At 45.0% G+C, this 23,796-nt stretch overlaps 2 protein-coding genes across 3 annotated transcripts; both read right to left on the reverse strand.

Moving 5' to 3' along the window:
- Window positions 1-372: 372 nt before the first annotated feature.
- On the reverse strand, window positions 373-13,681 carry MYOT (myotilin). Of its 2 annotated transcripts, none has more exons than XM_026101975.2 (9): window positions 13,510-13,681; window positions 9,046-9,193; window positions 6,513-6,614; window positions 4,416-4,465; window positions 3,709-3,841; window positions 2,720-2,927; window positions 2,074-2,239; window positions 1,404-1,537; window positions 373-974 (listed from the first exon to the last, which is right to left on the reverse strand). In XM_026101975.2, the coding sequence occupies exons 2-9, from the start codon at window positions 9,178-9,180 to the stop codon at window positions 802-804; spliced, it is 1,101 nt and encodes a 366-aa protein (XP_025957760.1). In that variant the 5' UTR covers window positions 9,181-9,193; window positions 13,510-13,681; the 3' UTR covers window positions 373-801. The 2 variants fall into 2 exon arrangements, with proteins under 2 accessions (XP_025957760.1, XP_025957759.2); XM_026101974.2 differs by lacking the exon at window positions 13,510-13,681 and adding an exon at window positions 11,312-11,871.
- Window positions 13,682-18,364: 4,683 nt separating this feature from the next.
- LOC135330063 (myopalladin-like) lies at window positions 18,365-20,935 on the reverse strand. The gene is made up of 5 exons (XM_064521247.1): window positions 20,873-20,935; window positions 20,181-20,322; window positions 19,643-19,666; window positions 19,048-19,167; window positions 18,365-18,624 (listed from the first exon to the last, which is right to left on the reverse strand). Exons 1-5 carry the CDS (start codon window positions 20,933-20,935, stop codon window positions 18,365-18,367), a joined length of 609 nt encoding a protein of 202 aa, XP_064377317.1.
- Between the last annotated feature and the right edge of the window lie 2,861 nt (window positions 20,936-23,796).

Here is a 23,796-nt window from a genome sequence, read left to right on the forward strand (position 1 = left end):
CAGCTGCTTGCTGAGAGCCAACAGTCAGGTCCAAGTCCCAGCCACCCCTTGACTAGAGGAGCAAAGAGGGAGGACCTGGTGGCCCTCACACTTCATATGAAACAGCGCAGCCTTGGGCCATGTGTGTGCATGTGTGTATATAGAGGAAAAACCACTGATGATGCCTCATTGAAGTATTTTAGTTTGAAGGGAGTATCAGCATCTACTTTATGCTGCTTTTGCTCTCAGTACACAGAGGACAAGTAACAAGGACAATGGACAAGGGGAGGGGAACAGGGGCAGACTTAGGGGGGGATCCAGCTTTGTCAGCCCCCAGCAGATGCTGAAAGTAGGAGCTGGTTTTAACAAAATAAGGAGTCACTACAGCCTATATTGGATATTTAAAATTTTATTTGTCAAAGACAAATTCTCATAAAAACACTCTAATCTATTTGGTTTTAGTATTCAGGCAGCACAGAGTTCTGATATTATCAAGAGTGATATTAGAGAAGCAGTACAAACCAATCTACTTTAGCATGTAACCAAGCACAGGTGTAACTAAAACCACCTACACTTGTAAAAACTAATTGCCCTGCTTTCTTGGGCTGTACGGTTAAAATACAATACTCAGTAAATGGTTATATTCACCACCCCATATAAATAAAATCTAACATGGTAAAATTGGAACAGCAGAATGTGCAAGAGTCAAAGTAAAAATATATAGATAGGTTTTTTTGCTAGTTAGAGCAATCACCATTTAACTGCATCTATGTTGTAAGTGTCTCTTATAGGTGCAAGTGAGTTTTCTCTCTTCATTTCCAGTTAAAGTTCATCACTTTCATACAGTCCAGACTGCTCAGCCAAACGCTGAAACTCTCCTTCTGGTGAGAAAGCTTGTTTCACATCCAGTCCTCTACCATTGAGTGCCAAATACTTGCTGAAAGTTGGTCGGACCCGTAACAGCTTAGGGGCTGGAACTGGCTTGTTTGCATGTGCTGAAAGAGAGAGAAAAGCTTCTTTCAGTGTTTTCCCAGGCACCCGTGATATAGCAACCCAATTGCTTTTTATCTGCAATGTAAAAAGCAAAGTGTTAGGACAAATTTAACAGACAAGCCCATATCCTGGGCACTGGAGACTGATGGGAGGACCACATTCATCCTGCTTCTTGGTATCAAGCAAACCAGTCTTTAAATAGCACAGACAGCAGATGCAGACAGTGTACAAAGGACACATGACACAGTATCTTGGCACTGAACGAATGCACTGTCTTCCCAGACTAGTTTCTTTTTGTCTACGTCAGTGTCTTGGGAAAGAAATCCACCCAGGAGTTAGCTTTACGAGGCTAATCTTCAGGGTCTGTTCTGAATACAAAGGCAAGTGACTGCTTAAGTTGTAGTCTGATGGTACTGTGACGTGGTACTTACTTGCAACCTCCAGTCTGGCATGGCATGTGGCCACACCTGCTCCATTAACAGCAGATACTGTATACCAGCCGGCATCTTTCTTGTTGGCATTATGAATCAGGAGGCAAATCCTTCCAGTGTTGTCATGCAACAAGCTGCAAAATTAAAGGGTTTATGTGTAAGTGCTTGGAGGGGGAAGGAGAGAAGACAAAGACACTGAAGTTAGAGAGGCAACCTACATGCCGAGGAGTTGGGAAAGCCCTAGAACAATTTTTGCAGGGCACTGCAAATTGTTTAGGCATCAACACTGCGTTGCTGCGTTGTGAGAATACCACTCGTTCACATTGTGGTAGCATTCAGGTGGCATCAAGGCCCTCTCGTAGCCCATGCTGCCTCAAAGCATAATGAATACATTGCATGTTTCTGTCCTACAGCCTTGCTCCCCCATGGGCACTGTGACTGCTGCTAGCCTTCAGAGTGGCATCTGGTCACAGAGTTTTCTTTCTGTGCTCTCAAACGAGACTGAGCATTGCGTCTGTCCAGCACATGGGCCTGTTTGTCATGTGTAGTAAGTGAGAGGCCTATCTAGCTGGAGGCTGCTGCTTTTAGAAACCAGCTCATTCAAATTTGACTTAACAAACACTGGTTATTGTTTTCTAACACACCAATGGCCAACTCATTAGTAGGATACCTTATTCGGTCTGTATTATATTGTACCATTTCATTGTTTCTTTTCCAGTAAATCCGGGGTGTTGGGATGGCAGAGATCTGGCATTCGAGTCTGGCTGTATCTCCTTCAAAAACTTTTTTGCTTTGTGGTTTGAAGATGAATGTTGGAGGAGTATGATGTTCTTTTGCTAAATTAAAGAGGAAAGATGAGGAGGAATTATAATAAGTATTGAATGTCAATAGCAAGCTTTGTTCAGAAGCTTTTAGAAGGCTAAATTCATGAGGATGCATGTCCCTTAGAGTAACTCCATAGCCTATAGGCAATTCCCGTGAGCACCAGGATATAGGATATAGTAGGCACAAATTCCACTTTAGGAAAATAGTTGATCAACATATTCCATCAATATTGTGATATTTGAGTGACTCCCTAATTCTGGACAGGATGGCTAGATACCCCAATACAAGTGCTTTGAAGAAATACCGAGTCCCAAAAGTGTGTATTAGAATAGTCTTGGAAAAGGTAAAGTGTTTGTTAGAATTTGAGCCTGAATATCTTGAGATCCACCTCTACTTCCCAATTGTTTTAATGTCCCAAACACAGAGAAAGGCATTAGACTACAGACACTTGCCATGGCTTGCCAGGTAATTGTTAGTGCTCTGCATCTTACCAATTACTTCCACTTTTACTGCGAAAGAAGCTTCCCCTGCACGGTTGACAGCCACGCATTCATATGTCCCTGCATCAGATGATTTGACTGCTTCAAAAATAAATGAGTGGAATCCTTTTTCTGACACTATCATTTTATGGAACTGATCTTGATGAACCATCCTTCCATTCAGATACCACATCACATCTGGAGTTGGCAGCCCACTAACCTGTAAAGGAGAGGAAAGAAGTGAAGGGTTAAAAAGCTTTAACATAACACAAAGCCTTCAGCGCTATAGGGAGTTTAATGCATTTAGATGCAGAAATTTGCAGTCTTGCCTAGTTTTGAATGTTAATGTGGTGCTGCGCAGAGAGGAAGGCTCATGGATTGCTCCAGACAATCCAGAGAAAGGAGCTTTAGCTACAAGACAGTGGAGGCTGTTCCTGCAAACCTCTGGTACTCCCATCCCGCTGGTTAGTTTTGATTTAATCTCACAGAACTAACACTGTCAGCATCCATTTAGCTTTGATAATATGTGCAAATAAACTGTATGCTGTAGATATTTTATATGTAGATATTACAGCCTCAGAGGGCTCCTTAGAGGCAGGCAGTCCTCAACAGGCCTCGCAGGACATGTGGCTCCATTCCTTCGCAGTCAGCGGGAGCCTCAGTGCAAAGCACAAAGTCACCTGCCTAAATGCTTTGCCGAAGCAGGGCCTTGATATTCATTCTTCCCAATGAGCTTCAGAGTCTTCTGTGGTGGTACATATTTACCACTACTTAGCTTTAACCATACTCTTATGCATCCAACCCCACTTACATTTTCCCTTGGAAAATGTTGAGAAATTAATGCATTTTCTATTGGTTCACATGGCCTAGAGAGACCCTGCACTATCTACTGTTAGGCTGTTAGTGCTCTGCCTTATTAGAATACATATGCACTGCAGCAGAGACCTGTATGCTGCACACACCACAGAGCTAGGGGACTGAAAGTGAAAGGCTGGCATTACTTTAAAGTCGAGCCTGCAGAATCGCCCCTCCTCAATAATGACGTCTTCAGGCACTTGTGTAAAACGTGGCTGAAAAAATTTTTCCTGGATTGAGTCGTGTCCATGTTCATCTCCTCTTGAGGATGGTCTGCTCCTAAAAAGCACACGGTACCAGCTGCATTAGTTGTGCAAAAGTTGCCATTAGCACAAATCACATTGAAACACTGATTGCAGCCAGAATGCCTCAGCAGTCCTAAGCATCCAACAGTACAATTCTGTTTTGTTTTCCAGCCATTAGGTTAAGCATGAGGTTTGATCAACCATTTATCTTGCTTAAGTTATTTGATTCAACATAGGAGCATCACATATAAAATCTGATTTTTAGCCTAATATCCCAAAGAATTTGTGAGAATAATGTAAGCTGTGTTTCATCATGGTCTAAGGTCTGTAGTTACTCGTTACACTGTTGGAACTGGCCTTCAGTGGAGGTACGTTATCTAGAATAGGAAGCATATTTGCCCTGCGTATATGGAGTCTTTGCAACTTTCACATTATGCTTAGAATTGACTAGATTAAAAATCACAGTCATCATGAACCACACACACGGTAGCATTTTAACTGAAAAGGAGTTAGTAATTCACTTTAGAAGAATGAATAAAAACCGATATTGTCTATAAACATTTTAAATAAGGTCTTCAAGAATAGCTCAGTGCAAGTTTATGCATTACCTTGCATGTGTTGAAGGAACCTGCAACCTGATGTTTTCTGCATTCTGGTGCTTGGAAAGGAAAAGAGGAAAGATGAGTTAACTTACAAAGTTTAATTATACACTGAACAGAAAGCCATTTTGAGATAGTATACTGACTGCTGTCTAAAACCAAACTGAATGCTTCAGAAGTCACTGGGACAAGATGTAAAGACATTTGCATCGGGAGCTAATATGCTTGGTTTTCACCCTAGATTTTTGGCCATGCCAGTAACGAGTACTATTAATAGCATGGGACAACTTCTCATCACTCTGCGCAGGTGATAGGTGCAGCAGTTGCCTTTGGCACATAAGGCTTTTGGCAAGCCAGTAACCTTTGTTAGAGGGGAATAGTTCTACTGGCAGTATCTAAAATGAGAGCTAAGTACAGAGTGTCCTTCCCTACCGCAGGAATAGAAGTGGAATCACTGGCCAGAACGCTGTATTGTGCCCACTTAAATATGGTACTAGGAGCACTGAACACATGTTGAGCTGGAAAATATTTTTCTTCCTAGATCACAGCCCCAGCTAAGCTTCCTGACAGCTCCACAATCACATGAGCAGATCTTCTAAAGTACCCAGGATTGAATCCTGCTAGGAATTTAGATGTTTGCAGAATACAAGTAGAGTTTATTACCAGGGACTCATTTTAGCAATGGAATCAGATAGAGGAAATGCTGCATGGAAATTTCTAGGGTATTTGCATTAAGCCATTATGATGCTTGGTTCTGTGCTCTGTAGGCCCATCCTGTGGAACATTTAAGCCTGGGTTTAAACTTCAAGCACAGAAGCACTCTTCAGTTCAGCAGAAGTGTCATGTGAATAAAGGTTTTGCTGGACTGAGCTCAAAGCAGAGTTTCAAAGGCAATTGCTGGTATCTGCTCATTAACACAAGTATTGTGTAATCGCTTCTTTGTCTTGTGAAGTGATGCTGTAGAAATGAAGTTGCTATGATAATTCTAGCTCTGTTATACAGACTGACTGTACAGTAAGTTACTGAGGAATCAGGAGGCTGAATGAGTCACTGACAGCAATATATAAGACTGAACAAGGCAAACAAGATCTCCCAAACATAAGCCAGTCCCTCCTTCCACTCTTTATGGAGCATTGCACATCCCTGAAAAGGTCTCACAGTCACCTGTTTTGGCTGAACGTTTCCTTGCTCTCTCTGAAAGATGAGGTCTCCCTTGCTCCCTGACATCCATAATGTTCCCTGCTTGCCTGCTATTGCCATCAGGCCACTGGTGGGGAGAAGCAGTTTCGTTACAACCCAGACTGTGCGTTCCTCCCTTGCTGTGATCTTAAGTGTCTTGTGCACTAAAGAGAGCTTTGCTAACTGCATTTTGAGAGGTGTGTGACAGCCTGCTGGTTCCCTCTACATGCATGCAGCAGGAGGGATGCTTTCTTTGGTAACACAGGTATCCAGTGCCACATCACAGGCGTGTTTCCATCAACTTTGATCAAAGAAGTGCCACAGCAAGCTTTTAACTGGCCTGTTCTGAATAACCAATGAATGATGCAAGTCTCTAATTAAAATGTTTTTCAACATGCCAGCAGTAATGTATCCTTGGCTCTCAGCATGTGGGTTGCTAAAATAGCTGCTTTGTCTTCCCTTAATGATTGCAGTCTCCTGGAAAGGATAAAACCCAACTAAAGCCACTCCAAGGTCCTGACCTCTTAGGTCAGTGAGTTATTCCAAACAGTGACAGGTGGAAGTCCTGCTGTCCTGGCCAAGCGTGAGCTCAGGCTGCCGGGGAGCGGGTACCTGCACCCCTCGCTGGGCTCCTCCCTGCCTGTCGCGGGCAGGCTGCAATGTGCCGCGTAGCAGCTGTTGTGATTCCTGCCCGGAGAGGTCATTCCTGCAGATTCGGCCCCGTAAGGGGATGCAAGTACTGTATTACTGAGTGCATAAACTCTCCCCTAGAAACCCCCCCAAATCCAGCTCTATGGAGCTCTGCTAGTGAAAGCCGTCTCTTTCCCTTTCCCCTTCTGCAACCCCACCTCACTTCCCTGCCGCAGCATCGGCCGCTCGCAGCGCGATGGCCAGGAGGCCGCTGCTCCGGGACAGGCTCCCGCTTACCTGTGCGTTCTGCGTGCTTTCTTCACCCTGTGCTTCAAGCACGGATGCGGCGTTTTCTGGTCCGAGCAGCCTGCGAGCCATTCTTTCTTCATAAGTTAATCGCTTAAAGCAGAGTGGAGAGGAAGCCTAGTCAGAAGTCCATTTACTATTTCAGTTCATCTTGTAAGAGCACATTAATATGCCCCAAATTCAGGGCGTTGTCACTGAAAGCAGCGGCTGAATAGAAACCCCACGTCTGCTCCAGAGGGCTTGCTGTCCGTGATGCCTGCTGGAGTCAGCCTCAATATATACACCAGTGCAATGCATAAAAGATTAAACTGTCTGTTCATCAAAGCCTTCCTAATGCCATCTGTGGCCTTCCACGCCTCCTCTTTCCGCGCTGGGATTATTTATGGATAACTGATGGCATCATCTCAGAAGCCAGAGTAAGTCCCAGGATACCTCTCTGTTAGTGCTGGGAAAACTTTCCAAGTCATTCAGCTGTGGATTTACTTCAGGAACTAGAGGCTTGGTGGGTGCTAATGTCCCCTCCTCCCCCCAAAAGGCAAGAGCCACACCAGAGGCAGATGCAGCCAGATGGGAGCACGTGCTGTGCTGTGGGGGGTAATGGGGAAGGGCAGCCCGTACCCCTGAAAGCACAAGTCAAGCTGATGCCAGCCCTACGGCTGCCGTACTAAATGCTGTGTGCTGCCTTGAGGCAAGAACGCGTTTCAGGTACGTAACGATCAGGTTCTTACTGTATGGATGCGGCACACAGGGATAAATATGAGGAGAATTAAATTCAAGTTCTTTTACTTTAGAAGAGATCGAGCACCTTGGTCCTCTGAGCACCAGGACACCTGAAACTTTGCTTCCTACAAGTTTATCTTGGGTTTGGAATTTGTGAAGCGAGGACAAGCTCCAGCTGAATTTCTCCAAGTCTGGAGCATCTATGCAATTGCTCCTTTGTAGGTAAAGGCCTGTGGAGTCTTGTGGGACTTTTCTTTAGAAGAGAGCAAGAGACTTTTTTGCAAAACCTGTGAGAACTCAATATCCCTGAGATCATTACTGCTGTATTGAGTGTGGCTGAGATTGGCCGGCAGGTTCAGACATTGTTGGAGGACAGGGGAAGGGGACACAGAATGGCAATTGCATAAGCCTTATTTTTAGCCTGGCTTCCTATGGGAAGAAAAGCTGGCTTGAGGTGGCAAGTGTTATTAAAGCAGATAGGACATTCCTGTTAGGGAAACACTAACTCAGATTTGACCTAGTATTTTGTTTTCCTTCAATATGTGAAATTATATACATGACACAAGCCTGTTTCTACTGAAGGTAACTGCAAAGCTCCTTTCTACTTCAGTGGGAATATGGCCCACCTGTAAACACCAGGCTTTTACCAGTCTGCCTCCATCCCAGAAGGATGGTTCCTGCATTAGAGACCTGCTTGCTCTAGTGGAGAATAAGAGACCTCTTATAGGAGACAGCCTTTAAGATAAAAGCTCATGTGTTTTCCTTGATTTGTTTTTGTTTGTATAAAGAGAAATCAGAGTTTTACCACATGTGGTGATGCTAGAATGGGTTTCCAAATATTGGTGCTTCTCCAAGTTTGTAAATACTCGGGTGGTTTATCAACCCTTAGCATTGGAAATCAGAATTAAAGCATATCTGGAAGACCCTGAGGCAGTCTCCTTGGGATTTTAAGTTGTCTGTGGATGTGATGTTCAGCAGATACCCAGCTGAGAGTTCAAGTTTGAGCCACCTCTCTAAATACTTACTTTTCTCCAGGTATACAGATTCCTTAATCTGCACCCTAGCCTCATTAATTTGACTGCAGTTTCAAGAACAGCTTGAGCAGTGTGTGCTGGCCAAGAGGGTAGGATAAGAGGGGAAGGTAATAGCAGCTCAGCCATCCTGTTGCCTCAAATTGCTTTCAGGAGTCAGTGCAGCCCTTACTGAAGTCACAAAAGAGGCAGACATTCAGCTGCCACAGGAGCTGCCTACAGACAGATTTACAGCTACTGTCTCTCCTGCCGTGCATTCAGGCCAGCTTTCATCATGCCCTAACAATATGCTGCTCCTTTGCTGGGAAGGAGCCTCTCATGGCTGAGCTGGGCCCAGAACCTGCCCCTGCAGGACAGGCACTTGCGTTCTAATAGCAAAAATAACTATGAACGAGGATGCTGGGAGCTGAAGCAGTTGAATTTAAATCCTTCAGAAACCACACCTTTTTTGCCAGCCCTGAGCCTAGCTCAAAAATGGAATTGCTGCTGAAGAGGTTTTTCTTTTTTTTTTTTAAACACACTTCTAATGGGAAACTTCAGCCACCTCACACCGAAAAAAATAATCTAATCACAAATGGTTCAAAGAACCCTCACTGGGCCCTATCTGGATACTAAGTGTTTGGGCAGTGGTCTGCCATCCACTTGCTCCTCTACTTTCTTTTGCTTCCTGCTCAGCTGGAAGTCTCTGGGGCACTAGAGCTAGTCTCTGAATCCCTGTGTGCACTAACAAGAGTCGGAGCAAACCAGTTCTTTAATCAGCAGGTTTTCCTTACCTGGTTGCCATTCTGGAGAAGGTTGTCTTTGCATCGGAGTTTCCTTTCCAAGTCCTGAATGAGGGCCTCTTTTGTTCCTCGAATCTCGTGGTCTGATGTCTTCTGCATAGACTTGATGCTAGCTTGCTTATACATCGGTGTCGAGTAACTACTCATGCAAGAAGAGAAAGCAAAGTTATTCTTGTAGCCTCCTTGGCTGTTCACTACAGCTTCATAGAATACACACAAAAGTGTGAACCTGCTACCTAGAGACCATGGCTCAGATGAACTGTAAAGCATTTTGGAGATGCATAGGTCAGATGTTATAATGAGGGATCAAAAACCTAAGGGGAAGCGTCAAGTTGTTGATTGTCCTCCCACCACACTGTCACAGTAGCCTGCTGTGGGCAGCATCCCTAAAGCTTGCTGTGGCCCCTGTTCTGGGTCTGATGTGTGCGGTAAGGCTAGCAGTGTTTTGAGGGAGCCATTAACTCCACTGAGCCCTTTGAGTTTGTCAGGAGCAAGTTCTCTCTCAAAAACTGCATTTCTCTACAATTTCAATTATTAAAAATGCCTTGGGTGCTGCAAATCCACAGCAGATTCCCAGATTAGTTGATTAGGTGTGAACAAATAGCTTATAGTTGTTTTCTTCTGGGCACCAGAAAGTTACTTGATACAGCATTTCTGTTCAAATGTTCAATAGCCAAGCCCACCCAAGCTAGCTGGGGTCTCTAGGAGCCCATGCTGCACACCCCCATATATCTTAATGCTGTAATCTATAATCAAGGGACACAATGAAGTCTTGACTGTGGTAATAAGTTAAGTGGTAGACTTGATTCTGAAAGGTTTTAGGGAAAGAGGAGCATCCCTCAAAATGGGTTGGTTGTGAAGGTCTACCAGAGGTCACAGCGCTCTGCTGACAATATTTAACCTGATTCTTTAAATGCAGTCAGGCCTTGTATGCTGTGGTTGTATCAAGCAGTTATTTCTCTTCCAAATCCTCTTCCTTCTGTAGCTTGGGAGTTTGTTCTGCTGATTAGGATAGGGCGGAAGAGCTATAACGCTGGTATGCATCCTCAGCACTGGCTGGACTTATAACTTGCTCAAGGCCACCAGGTTAAGTGTCACGTTCCTGTTTGCCCATTTGTAAAATGATTAGGAAAATCCTCGACTCGCAGGATGTTGCATTTAGTTATTCAGAGAGGCTTATGTGAAAGGCATAGTAAGGCACCAAAGCCCTTTGCCGTGAAAACAAGCAGCCCTACGCTACACACACAAAGCCCAGGGGTTACTCCAGATGCATACCTAACCCACATACACTGTCCTGCCTTATTAGCAGTACTTTTAAGAAACACTACTCAGTGTCACAGCTAGCCCACTCAGTATCACCTTTCCATTCCCTGCAGTGCTGTGGTTCAAAAAACAACCAACCCTAGAAATATTCAGATTTCCTGAATACAAACAGACACTTAAACCAAAGTTTATATCCAAGTCAGCAGGAACCCCCCCTACCCTTATCACTTTTCTAATATCTGCAGTTGAATGTTTCCTGCACTGACCTTCCCCAGGACCTCCAGCTAACATTGGCAGGAGTAGAAGGTGGCAAGGCGGCAAGACCCAGCTCCCTTTGAGATCTCACTGACCTTGAGAGATATTTGGATTGCAGCCCAAACGCAAAATGATATAATACATATCCAGGGAAGAATTTGGTCTGAAGGGGTAAAAAATTTCAAGTGACTGCCTTTTTGTTCATGCCTATGATTAATGAAAACTATATTGTAAATAAGTTTAGAGGCCTGTCACGATACAGAGCCTGGAAATACTGCTGAGACTTGCTAGGAATCTTAACAGTGCTTATATCTGGAAAATATTTCTTTCCAATATAAGCCATATTTGTTGACAGAAAATCATTTGAGATGGTTGCCCATCTTCTGCTCTGGATACCTTTTACACAAGCAGTTTCCACCAAATCAAGCTAAACCATTCAAAGCAACCCAAACAGATGCACAGCAGCCAGTTACAGGGCTGCTGTGTAGTTTAGTTCCCCGTTTATAGCTCTCCATCCCACACAGACACCAGGAGCAAGCGTTCAGCCTCCTAACCTCATTCACTTTACTCATGCAAAGTCCTGCCTTGGACACCAGAAGTCGAAGGGAGTTGTGCCGTCGGCTTCAGCAAAGCCAGCGTCCCCCCGACGTTGGGACTGGGTTGGTCAGTGCGCGGGGGAGGCCAGGTCAGCCGAAGCTAGTCCAAAGCAAGGGGAGGTTAGAAGCCTGGAGGTACTTACTGAGGATCCATAGGAGAAGGAGCTTGGCTGTTATATTCAGGCTGTGAGGGTAACACTGAGCACAGGAATGCTGCGGGGGGTTGGTTAGGCATGGATATAAGCCGGTGCCCAGACGATGAGCTAGCAGGAGACTGCGCAGATGCAGGTGTGACGGGATATGTGGATTCCTTAGGGGCGCTACAGGAAGGCGAGGAGAGCGTGATTGAAGAGCTCAGCGATGAAGAGGAGGAAAATTTCTGCCCGCTAGGGTTACGAGGTTGTATTAGGATGGAGGACTGTTTGATTTGTCTGCTTGACTCTGTAGAGGCTGCGGGTCCTGGAGGCTGCTGTTGCCCTTGACACACATTCTTAGCCTGGATAAAGTGTTTTGGACGTTCGTAGTTAAACATAGTTGGTTGGTACATGGAGGAAACGGATGGGAAATTATGGACACTCATAGGAGAGGTTTCACGACTGTCCTGGCTTTTTGTTGGTGACAATTGGCTTTGGATAGGTGGCTGGTAAAAATTAGATGGCAGGCCACAAAAGCTTTCCTGGCCGGGCTCCTGGATAGAGTGGAACCCTTGCCTTGCAGAATAGAGGCTGTCTTGGTGTGGATTTTCCCTTAAGGAAGACAATACAGATAAAATAAATTGTACGACACAACTTGAATTGCAAAAATACTGTTTCGTGAGAAGTCATTAGCAGTCCAAAGAGCATGAAGTTCAGGCAACTGACAATTAAACCTTAAGCTTAAAATAAAGAGTTTCAGGATTGATTAGACCTATTCCAGAACTATATGAACATTTCTGATTACAGTAATAAGTCATACACTCTATCACAGCCAGCTGCAGTGTTCACCACTGCTATCTTATCTGCAAGAGCCCAGTAAATGCTAAAAGAAATAGCAGTTGGTTTATTGTGACAACCCATCACCTGCCCAAGTCTACACTAGGGAAACATGAAACAGGTTCCACTTTCTTTTAAGCCTCAAACTAAATATTTGAAACCGAGTATCCCAATTTCTTCTGTGATAGTTTTTGAATTCAGAGCTTTTATATCCAATTGAGATTAGGAGTTGGAATGCCAAGGACCATGCTTCTCCATGTGAGGTGATTTGTGTGATTTGTTATTATGGCTAGTAATAGCTGGAATGATGCAGCCGCGGGATGAAGTAGCACGAGCAGAGCTGCTTGGAGGTACTGCATGGATTTGGCAGGTCAGTGATATCTAAACTGGGCTTCCCAGCAGTTTACAAAAGAGGAAAAAGTTTGATTAAAGAAATCTGAGTAAGTTTGCTAAAAACTGACAACTTCAGCTCCGGTATAAATAAATAGCGCCCTGCTAAAATAAGTGAAAAGCTACTAATATAAATGAGCATATAAATCTATACAGTTACATGTGCTGGAAAAAATTGTAATCTTGTCCCACTGAGATCAGCTGTTTCGCTGCTATATATACCCAGTATATTGTATTCCTCTCATCGGAGAGCCCAAAGGACGGTTCCAGGAGGTCATAAATTCCCTTAGGGGATCAGCTGAAGGCATCACTCTTGTCTTAAAGATTCAAAGCTTTCGTTTCCTAACGGTCTTTAACAGTATTAGCTGAAAATTAAATGTAAGTAAACACAAGTTTTCTAGTAAACCCCCCCCCCCCCACTTTCTCCTTGTCTTGTGCTGGAATTTGAAGCCAGCTCAAATTTTTGGAGTGTATCCAAGCTATTTCTCATTCACCGGTGCAGAAAACTGCTTAAATCTTTTTTATGCCTTTTTTATATCCCTGACTATATACAGATTCATTCATTTTATCTGCAGACCACATACAAAAGCCATCCTTTACTTTATTTTCTAGGATACTGCAGTTAACCAAGACACCAGATAAACCCACTGCCCCGCATCGCACAGGTTCACTTGTCGCAGCGAGGGATCGCTTACATTTTCCTCAAATCATCTCATCTTGACTTAGGAAAAAAACCAAAACAAACAAAACAACTCCTAGATTTCTGACTTTATAAGATAAAGAGCATATACAATAGTAGAAACACCTCTTTTTTTTAGAAATCACTGATTTCTTTCTTCTTTGCCTCCTATGCTACCCTTGACAGTGCAGTGCCTTAAAGGTGCATTTCCAGCTCAGCGTTACCCAGTGCATTGCAATGCCAGCTTGCTAATTAGATACAAAGTAAAAAGTAACACAAAAAACCCCCCCAAACACCTTACCTACAGCCTAGAAGTTGTCACCTGGGCTTTAACCAGTATTTTGGGAAGGGGCCGTCATTCAGTGACACAGACTGTCATAGTAGCCCTCTGCGTAGCATTATAAGACCAGAGGCTTTAATGTGCTGCCAGCTAATGACAGCCACTGGACCTGCCTGTCCTCCTGCCTGCACCAGTGTCAGAATAAGAGTCTCCACACCCCAACCCTCCTGCTGCCACTTCATTTAAAGGCTGCAGCCTCTTTTTTTTTTTTTTTTTTTTTTTTTTTTTTTTTTTTTTTTTTTTTTTTTTTTTGCAGGTGCCCGTGGTCAGCAGATCATGCAGCACAGGCAGTATAAATCCTGCTCCCCCCATAGGCTCCCAGCTGTGAGGTCTGAGCCCCATCAGGGCACCAGGGGTTTTGCAGCAGCAGCAGCAGCAGCAGCAGCAGCAGCAGCAGCAGGACCCTCCTGGTGAGGAGCAAGGCTGTGCTGGCTGGCAATGGTGACAGGCTGCATCTCATCCCAGCTGCAGAAGAGGTGATGGTCTGGTGCCTTTGCAGGTATTTCTAGTGCTCCTGGCCTCAGCACAGGGGTTTATATGTCACCAGTGTGGTTTATTTGGGCCTGTTCTGTGTGCAGTCTGCAGGTGAGGCTTTGTCTCTGAAATCCTGCAGTTTTGGCTTGTTCCCTTGCCCCAAGCTGGTTTCTCCCCCACTTTGGGTTTGGGGCCAAAGCTCTTGGAGGACAGGGAAACCTGGCCCATCCTTGCTGGTGGGGTGCTACTGCCTTCCCTGCCAGGCTGAGCTGTGGTTGTGTCCCAGCATGGTGAGGGCCCAGCACTGCCAAGGTGGGTGGCAATTGCCAGCCCTCTGGGATGGGGCACATGGTGGCCTCTGAGGCCATAGCCCTTGCCCTGGGGTTAAACCCCTGAGTGCTTGGCATGGTCCTCACCATCCTTGGCCACTTCTCCATTGGGGAATGGCACTGAGGGCCCATTGCATGTGCTGAAATGCCCCCATCTGGCTAGCTCCTCTGTTAAGCATCTTGGGGAAGTTCCTTCTCTCTTCATTCACCATGGCTGGCTGTAGCTAACTGCATCTGTAGTGAGAAAACTTGGACCTGCCTTCAAGGCTGTCTGCTTAAAGGCAACAGGCACCTGAAAGTTAGATATAAATCTCATTTAAATAATTAATCCACAGCACACTCAAGCCCTCATCCTGCAGCGGTCTCTGTCGGTACCTGTGGCTGGTTTGCCCTGCTCCTGTGCTTTCCTGTATTACAGTAATACACACAAAATTGGTGGTGTTACTCATGGTGGCAAAATTAAACAGGTGTGTAAGTGTTTGAAGAACCAGAGTCCTAAATAGAATAACACATACAGAAGACTATACTTGATAGTAAAATGTTTAGTATTCTATGTATGTATGTATTATTATACCTACTTACTTGGATTAAAAGATCCAGCTATGCTGTTTTCACCAGGAGGGGAACAGATAGAGCTGGCAGGTTAAGTGATTCGTGTCCCTTTTAATAAAGACTTCAGTACTTAACTATGTCTTAATTGAGCATTGTACTGTTTTAAGTGTCTTAATTATACTTTGCAAACTCTTGCATAACATGCATGCCATTGCTTAAAACCCCCCCAGCCCTGTGAGTACAGCAGCTCTGACGGCGTGGGGCCTTTAGGTTTCTTCTCTCCCTTGACAGTATTGAGTCTGTCTGCACAGTGATCTTTAATAGTTAGTCCACAGTTAATGCTTGCATTTAAACATCAGCCCACTGTTTGTGAACTAATTTTACATAGTAGGCCTTAATTGAGTGCTAATTTACGTAAATTCCTTGCAGGGGAAGTGATTAAGGGAGGAAGTGTGACCTTAGCTGTCTGGAGGGGCTGTTTGTTGTCTGTTAAGCAGAAAATGCTGCAATAATTCACAGGGAGTGTTGCATGCTAAATAAAAAATAAGTGAGGGTAACCGTAGCAGGCTGCTCTGCGCTGTCGGAGGCCGTGAGCACGCTGAGGGTCAGGTTCTGCGCCCGGGCTCACAGGCTTCCTGGGTCTTCCAGGAGATTGCAGCGGGCTTGCTGCAGACCTGGAGGTGGCTGCGAGCCATCAGTTTAAGGACAGCTTTGTGTATTTAAAAGGCTGGACACAACTAGGACTATGCGTGTGAAGGCAAGGAACAGGAAAACATGAGGTCCAAAAGGTAGGAAAAAAACTGGAAGCTCAGCTGATAGAGGTAGAGGACTAAATCTCATAGCTTATGTTAGGGTAACTTAATAGTACTCTGGGCAGCGCTGTTAAGTGTTAGAGCTTAGCTTTTCTATGCTGCTTCAGTCTCCTTTCTATGAGTGATGACTCATTGCACCTGATCAGGTTCTCCTTTGCTTGAACCATATAGCAACAAATGGCTAGAAAAGGCTAAAGAATCTTTTATTTACTTGTTAAGTAATCTTAAATCTGCCTAAAAAGACCTGGCAGTAAACTTAGTGCCTGAAGCCCCCCTTTTGCTTGCATTAAGTTACTTTATTTAAGTTAATAATCAATATAGAGCCTAGCACAGGCTGTGTTTTCTGCCTTTTTTTAAGGTAGCTGGAGAAGGAAACAGTAAGGTGCAGACATAATGGGCTCAAAAAGGAATAGCTGGAAGTGGCAGTCTTCTAGAATTGCATTTTGTAGCTTTTGTAGTGACTGTTGCTAAGCAATAATTTGGAGAAGTATGAGCACAAGGACTTCATTCACTTTATAGCTGTTCCCAGTAATAGCTTTGTTTTAGCATCGTGTTCTTTGCTGGTATTTCTTTTTGTCTCGGTAGTACGGTTTCAGTCACACAGGCTACATGATAAAGTTATAGGACTAAATCTGCCTAATAAGACAGTTACTGTACAGCTAATCATCCAAGATCTGACCTTGCAAGTACTGGCATGCCCCTTCCTTAATTTGAATTAACAGCAGCATTTACAGTGTTAAGCCCCACTCATAATGATATTTCAAAGCATGAGAGAACAGGGTTGTGTTTTTAAAGGATATCTAAATGCTCAGAGGTGGATATTTCTAGAAATATCACTAATGCTACTGCAGTAATAAACCCAGCAGCAAGTATCATCTGCAAGAAAGCCTCCTCGCACACTGCTTTGTAGAAAGGCCAAAGTACAGGCTTCCTGCGGCCTCTGATAAATCTGGAGAGAGGATGGAAAACCCAGTCCTATTCTACAAATACAGCTAGAAAACGTGTCCTACTGCCTCCGTTCCTTCCAAGAGGCGATTATGCCAGAGATTGTATGACAAGCTTTCATTTTTGGTTGCCAGATAGTTAAGAGCTGCCTTGTTTGGAAGAAACCACGTGTAAAGATTACAAGCAACACGATGCTGATCTGAACTAGATACTCGCCAGTAGATTCAGCTGTATCTCTAGGTGCTGGGGACTGCAGTAGCTGAGCACAAGTTTACTTGAATACAGCACAGTATTAGCATGCTGGGCTGGTGATATTTGAAGACAATGGCACGTGTGCAGGTTACAAGCAAGCCCACTGCAGCTTTACGGGACTGTGGTGTCCTCTGGTCCATATGAGTCAGCTCCATGACTAGGAGTCAGCAACCAGCTTCAGCCGGGGCTTGGGCTCTGCGTGGGTCCCGGCTGCTTGCACTGGCACAAGTCCTCCTGGATTTCATGGAAGGGCCTGGAGCTAAACTGCCTCCTTGGAGAGATCTGCAGCTTATGGAAGTAAACTCCACTGTTACTCAGCTCTTCAACAAAAATCTCCTGTGCATAGAGGAATCCACGTTGAAATACCTCTTGCGTGCTGAACTTGGAGGAGGGTGTTCAGAATTGTTAAAATAACTGGTTTAATGAAAGTGGCTGAGTGCATCCAAAAATAATCTATACCACACGGAATGCTTTCTGTCATGGACAACCATTTACACACGGTGTAATAGTATCGCTGTAATGCCCCAGTGGCATCCAGCTGTGTGAGGAGCTGCACGTCTGCCTTACAGCTCTCCCCATCCCAAAAAGTATGAGGCAGCTATAGTGCCAGGCCTGAATCCCCCAGGACCCCTTAACTGCCACTGTCTCAGATCTTCCTTGTGCCAATAAACTCCTGACAAATACTGCAAAAATCTGGGGTGGAATTGCTAAGAAAACATGTGAACTCTAACTTACTTTGTTTCTCAGGTATAATTAAACAAGCTAAGTAGCAACGCAGTAAGTAAATAGCTGCTTAAGAGTTACATTTGGGGCAGAAATGGGAGATTTTTCTTAAGAATACAGTATCACCTCTCATAATAGGACTCAATCCATCTGCTGAACGGGGCCTACCATGCCAAGGGACACTTCTCGCTGTGTCCGGTGGGATCACCCATTCAGTGCTTTTCCTCCCCAGGGTGCTTTATAGGCGCAATCTAAGCGTGCCACACTTCCAGGACCCCGACTTTTATTGCTGCTTTACAGAATAGGGAACTGAAACACGAGGCGACGCAACTCAACCAAAGCTATGGAGGAAGTCAGTGGCCACAGAACTGTGACTTGAAGTTTCCCAGATGTTGTGTTTTTTGTTCACACTCCACTGTGGAGTCGGAGATTTCCTGGGGCCTAACTACTTGTGGCCGCGCTTTTAAACTACTTACAGGTAGGCACTTCTGGAAATACCCCTATGCACTTATCTAGACTTTAGATAGTTACATGCTTTGTCCGACTGAGCCTGTGCTGGTGTCACAAGTTCCTAAGACATCTAGGCAAACAGCTTGGGTTGTTGCACGCACGTGTGTGCCCAGATGGGGTATGGGGCATGGGAACTTTGCTGTTGTGTCGCTGGGGTCACTGGAAAACTCATCCTCTAGTGTTTAAAACCACCCTCGGGATGTGATTTTCCCCTTTGCCTTACCGCAGAGGTGAAGCCTGAGGCGAATTCTTATAAACGCCGGGAAAATCTTCGGTTTCGCTCTCGGAGTTCATCCGGCTGAAGTCGGTGGATCCCGCTCGCCGGCCCAGCCCTGGGGTCTCCGGCCGGGTGCCGTAGGGTGGCTGGCCAGCCGCGTCCCGCTCCGCGGCGGCAGCCTGGCTGCTTCGGGGGAAGGTGGGTTTCCTCGTGGTGGCTGGCCCCGGGGCAGCACCCGCAAAGCTTTCCAGCTGTTTCGCTCCTGGGAATGGGATTGCACACAAGTCAGTCGTTCCGTTTGCAGCTGCCTTTGGGTGCGAGCTGGGCAAGTTGTGTGTTGTGATGAACAAGGTGTCGATCCCAACAGCGTGTTGGGCTAAGGTGCGGGGTGGAGGGGGGATGCTCAGGGAGGAGACCCTTTGTGCGAGGGAATGACAGCTCCACCTTGTCGCCCTTACGCTGATCCAGGTGGAAGCACGGCCAGAAGCAGAAATGCAGAACAACTTGCATTCAACCTTGAGAAATGCCCAGGTGGACTGTGTTTTGGGGGCGTTTCTCCTTGGCTGAGCCTACGCAAGTGTTGGGGCCTGGTTTCTGTTTGGTGAATACCTGCAACGCTGCTGGATGCTGCGCGGCAGCAGAGGCTCCTGAGCTTAGTTGTTCAGCTTGAGATCTACGTGCTTACCTGGGGAGACGGAGAGACGTGCGCTAGATGCCACTGAGCCAAATTCATTTTCAGCAACACATTTAAATGTCCCAGAGTCTTCTGGAAAAGCTTCTGTGATAACCAGTGTGCAGACTTCCTCTGAAATGACAAATGGAGGCATGCTGTTGGACCCGGTCCTTGCAGACACGGCTGTTGGTTAGTGATGGGGCTTGGTGGCAAGAAGGGGTGTAAAGAGCATAGGATTTGGTCAAGGGATTTGGAAGGAGCGAAGATGACAGAATGATCTTTCTGTGACTTTAAGGAAAAAAGACTGAGAAAAGCCCACAGGTTAGTATGATTGATATGTTCCAGTGTCTCTTAGCACACAGGATATTTTTGGCTGAATGCAAAAGGGCCAATGCCTTTTTGACTGTGTTGCTGAATAAACCGGGGCCTTTCAGGAGCTTGTGTCAAAACCAAGTACCTGAAAACTGTTAGTCTGACACTGAACACGGTATCTTTGGCTACCTGCTCAGCATTATTGTTTCCTCTTGGATTAGATGAGGGGAAAAAAAATAAGCTTGGGGTAAACTAACTGATGGGATGTCTAACAAAAGGTGTGTGGTGTACTTACCAGGAACTGCTGATGAGCAAGCCTCTGCTCAAAATAAGAGAGAAAACAATTAAATGCTTGTAAATGCCAAAATGGAAGAAAGACCCTCAGCCCTCACCTGCTCTCCCACCTCAGCTGGTTACAAAAAGGACCATCTCAGTGTCCATCAAGAGAAATGCCGTCCTGCTCGGGGAGGTTCAGATTTGCCTGAAACCTGATGGCAGGAGCCCCTCTCCACTGAGGCCATATAGAAGAGGGCTATATTGATCAGTAGCTGCAGTATATTGTGACAGTGCTTTCATGGCTCAGTAGTTTCTTCTCCAATAACTAACGCCCTTGCGGTCCCTTCCCATGGTGCCTGCTCTGCTCACACATCCGCAGAGAAGGAAAGGACAGGCTGTATGCAGCAGGCTGTAACAGCAGATCATTTAATACTTTTAAATCAAATTCTGTCTCTACGATCATATACTGTCCTCTAATTTTTATAGTGATTCTTGTTCCTGTCTTATTACTATCCCAATAAAATCAATGTGTGTTAGTGAGGCATAGCAATACCTACTTTTCCGCAGTATTCGGAAATCTGCAGAATCTATTATTGGGTCATATTCTCTGTACCAGTGAACCTGTAAGGTTGGCGTGGTGCGAATGCGGCATTCAAATACCACTAATTGACCCTTCGTAGCTCTGATGTTTTGTAGAACCTGGAGGAGGAAAAAATGGTGTAAAATGGCTGACATAGTAATTGCTTAAATGGGCAAACACTTGGGCAATCAAACACCCTTTAGTGAACAAGGTGATGTCATGACTCTATTTTATTTTACTTAAAACAAATGATTTGATTTTCTAGATATATCTGAAGTGGGTTGAGAGTGGAGGTTTTTCCACCTGTAGACCAGTGCTCATTTAAAGGCTTTAGCTTGCTCATGCATACAAATCAAAACAAAAATGCAGGAAAAACATCTAATTCTGGTGGATGACATATAATAAAGCAGGCTACAGTGAGAGATTCCACTTCAGCCTTTTTTGTAGCAAATAAATGAGATGAATTCATGTGAGTGGTTCTGTTTGTTGGGATCATTTACCAATTAAGATACTAGTTTGATAGCATTGCTAATGAAGTGTGTTGGTTTTTTGAAATGTAAATGAACCACTCCCATGGGTTTTCTAAGGGAAGAATAAAACTCAAAGCCTAATGCTAGGGGTTGAAGTCGAAGAAGCAGGGATGTCCTTCAGCCAACCTTTGTTCTTTACCTTCGTAAACACAGGTGTGGTTCCATAAGAAGACCCTGTCTGGCTCGTAGAGGGACTCTGCATCTATATAGCAAAGAAAAATAATTTTATAGCTTGCATTTCTCATTGCAGAAACCCAGCTGTGTTGCTGGCACTTTACTTTGAAACAGAGGAAGGTGCCAGAATGTCTTCTGTTGTTTGTGCACCAGCCTATCATATACCCTGGGGAGAGTCTCTACTCAAGTGCTCCCAGAGAAAATGCCGTACTGGATTGTGAGCAACAAATTAGTGGAAAGAAGAGCTGATAACCTGTAAGCATTGCTGGTCATATAGGGCATAAAAGCCAATTCACTGCCCACATCTTGTAGTTTCTCTGTACAGCTCAATGTTGCCTTCCAGTAGTTGTCCTGGCTTGTAGTAGTAGTTGTCTGCCTGGCTTAGTTGGTCCCAGGTCTAGCTCTTCTTGGCTTGTGTGAAGAATGTGTAACTACAGTGAGGCTGAACGTACAGAAATGGGAGGGAACTTTGGTCTGTCCTGACATCCTCCTTAAAGATTAATTGATGTGGAGATTAGAGTAAGGTCTCTGATTAATTGAGAAAGGCAGTCTTAAGGCTATCAAATCTTTACAGTGCAAGATATGTCCTTGCTCCATGGCGGAGTGTTGATGCCACTCTCACCCATCTCATCTAGCTTTTGGCCCACCTGTCTTGCATAGAAATGTGCAACTGAAGTGCCCAGGTTTGTTCTGCTGTGGTCATGGTCTTTTCCATAATCCGTCTCTTCTCCAAAATAACCCAAATTATCAGCTCTTTCCCTCCCAGCCTGAGTTAAGATGGAAGTCTGTTCCTAGATAGTTTGAGTTCCCCAGCTCTTGACCAAGTAACTGTTTAAAACTGACTATCTGTTGGAAGTGAATCTTTGGAGGAGACTGGCAAAAGGCTGAGCTGTGTGGCAGCTACTCAGTTATTTCTAGTCTTATCCCCCTGCTCCCTCAATTCTCTTGGCGATTCAGGCTGGACGATGTTCGAAGCCAGGAAGCCTTTTTCCAGGAGGGAGAGTCCAAATCCTGATATTCATGATGACTCTTGGTGACTTGCTGAAGATGTGCTCGAGCTGATCCTTACAAGATATTTCTAAAATACTGTAAATAATAATTTAAAAAATGTGTAACATACTCTTTGAGGGTCAATAGATAACGGCTGAATTAAAGTGGTGTAACTCTGGTGGGCTGAGCAGCTGCTAGGGACTTCATTGGCTGAGGAACCAATGGTCAGCAAAACACTGGTGGCTTTCCGCTTTCTCCTGGTGTGGGGGGAAAAATAAACATGGCAGGATGGAGACAGAGACTTTAGCAGGCTGAATGTACTTGACCCAACAGTGTTTGCACTTACTGTGACATTCCTCTGGCCCTGCCAGGATGCTGAGACTTGCAGGGAGGCCGAACCTTCAGATTTACCCTAGGAACCTGGAGAGACAAACAGAAATCAGTATGTTGAGATCTACCTCCTTTTCCTTACAACACAGCGAAGGCTGTGTTTTGTGAATTGAGCAAATGCTGACTGGGGAGCAAATGGTACATGCAAAAGAAGATAGTAGCATCCCTAGTAGTTGTGAGTAGGCTCAAGTCATTTCCAGAGCATGGGGACATTTAACCAAGACTATTGATGTGGGCTTTTGTAAAACACAGAGGTGACCTGTGAAAACTGGCTCCATGGCTGAGTTAAGGTGTTTTGCATTTTAATGGAAGAGTCTAAAGAAAAATCCTTGCTGCTTTAGCTTAAATGAAAACGGTTCCTCATAAAGCAAATACCAGATCCTTCACATGTAAGGGTTGGAGCATACCAGATTAACGTTAAAAAGTAGTTATGGGATCTCATTACGTTACGGTGGTAATAAAAGGCTTGTTGGTTTTGTCTGTATTTCCTTCTTGCTATGGCAAGAGGGATCGTTACTGGCGGAGTACTGCAGGCTGAAGAACCGCAACAGTAGAAGCAGTCATGCAGGTCTTGATAAATATAACTGCCGGCAGCAGCCATGCTGTTGTCATCGGCTCTGCTTCTGGGGTGAACATCAAAAATGTGGCTCCAGGCTGAGAGAGAGCAGCATGGAGACCATGTTTCTACATCTGGAGAGAAGGAGTTGAGCCTAGCCAGTTTGCCGGCAAGGAGAAGGCACAGAAATAACTGCACTGACTTTCTGCTTGCTGTAGTGGCAAGACATGTCCCATTGCTGATCTGTCTGGTTTGATGCAATACTCAAGTTACTGGCTTGCAAAGGGTGCCCTGGGATTTATTTTCTATACCCCATCAGCCAGCCATTCTCCCTCTCCCACTCTTGGCACCTGTGGGGTGGAATTAAGAGCCTTATACTGCATTGCCTGGGAGCTGATGTTGTCACACGCCCCAGTCCTGTGTTTGCGCCTGTATGTGTCTGCGATCATGCAAGCAGTACCTTAAAGCACCGCTGCCTCTGTGGTGGCTTTGCTTCATGTCTGCAGCCTGCTACAAATCAGAACAAGCTGCGGCTTGGTGGGTGAGCAGCTGCTCCTGAAGGGTTTAGTTGTTTCTCTGCACCCTGGCAATGTTCAAGGTCAGCCAAATGCATGTGTTTCTTCAGGGTCTGGATCCTATCCTTGGTGCTTCCAGTTCCCTATGGTACTGCTTGGTATTTCCAAGCTTTGGTACACCCTGTCTTGGGGTCACGTTTGTGGAGATGCAGATACCTTTGTTTTTAAACATGCACCTATCTCAACAGACTGGGATTTTGGTACCTCTAATAGGTCAGTAGGCTACAAAAGCACCCAACTCGTCAAGTAAGATCAATATAAGCATCTGAGTTTTTCAGAGGCTTTACACAGCCATTTGGTCAAAATAATTTATTTGAGAACTATTCTCTCTCTCTCTCTCTCTCTCTCTCTCTCTCTCTCTCTCTCTCTCTCTCTCCT

The sequence above is a fragment of the Dromaius novaehollandiae genome, chromosome 15, assembly GCF_036370855.1.
Source record: "Dromaius novaehollandiae isolate bDroNov1 chromosome 15, bDroNov1.hap1, whole genome shotgun sequence".
NCBI lineage: Eukaryota > Metazoa > Chordata > Aves > Casuariiformes > Dromaiidae > Dromaius > Dromaius novaehollandiae.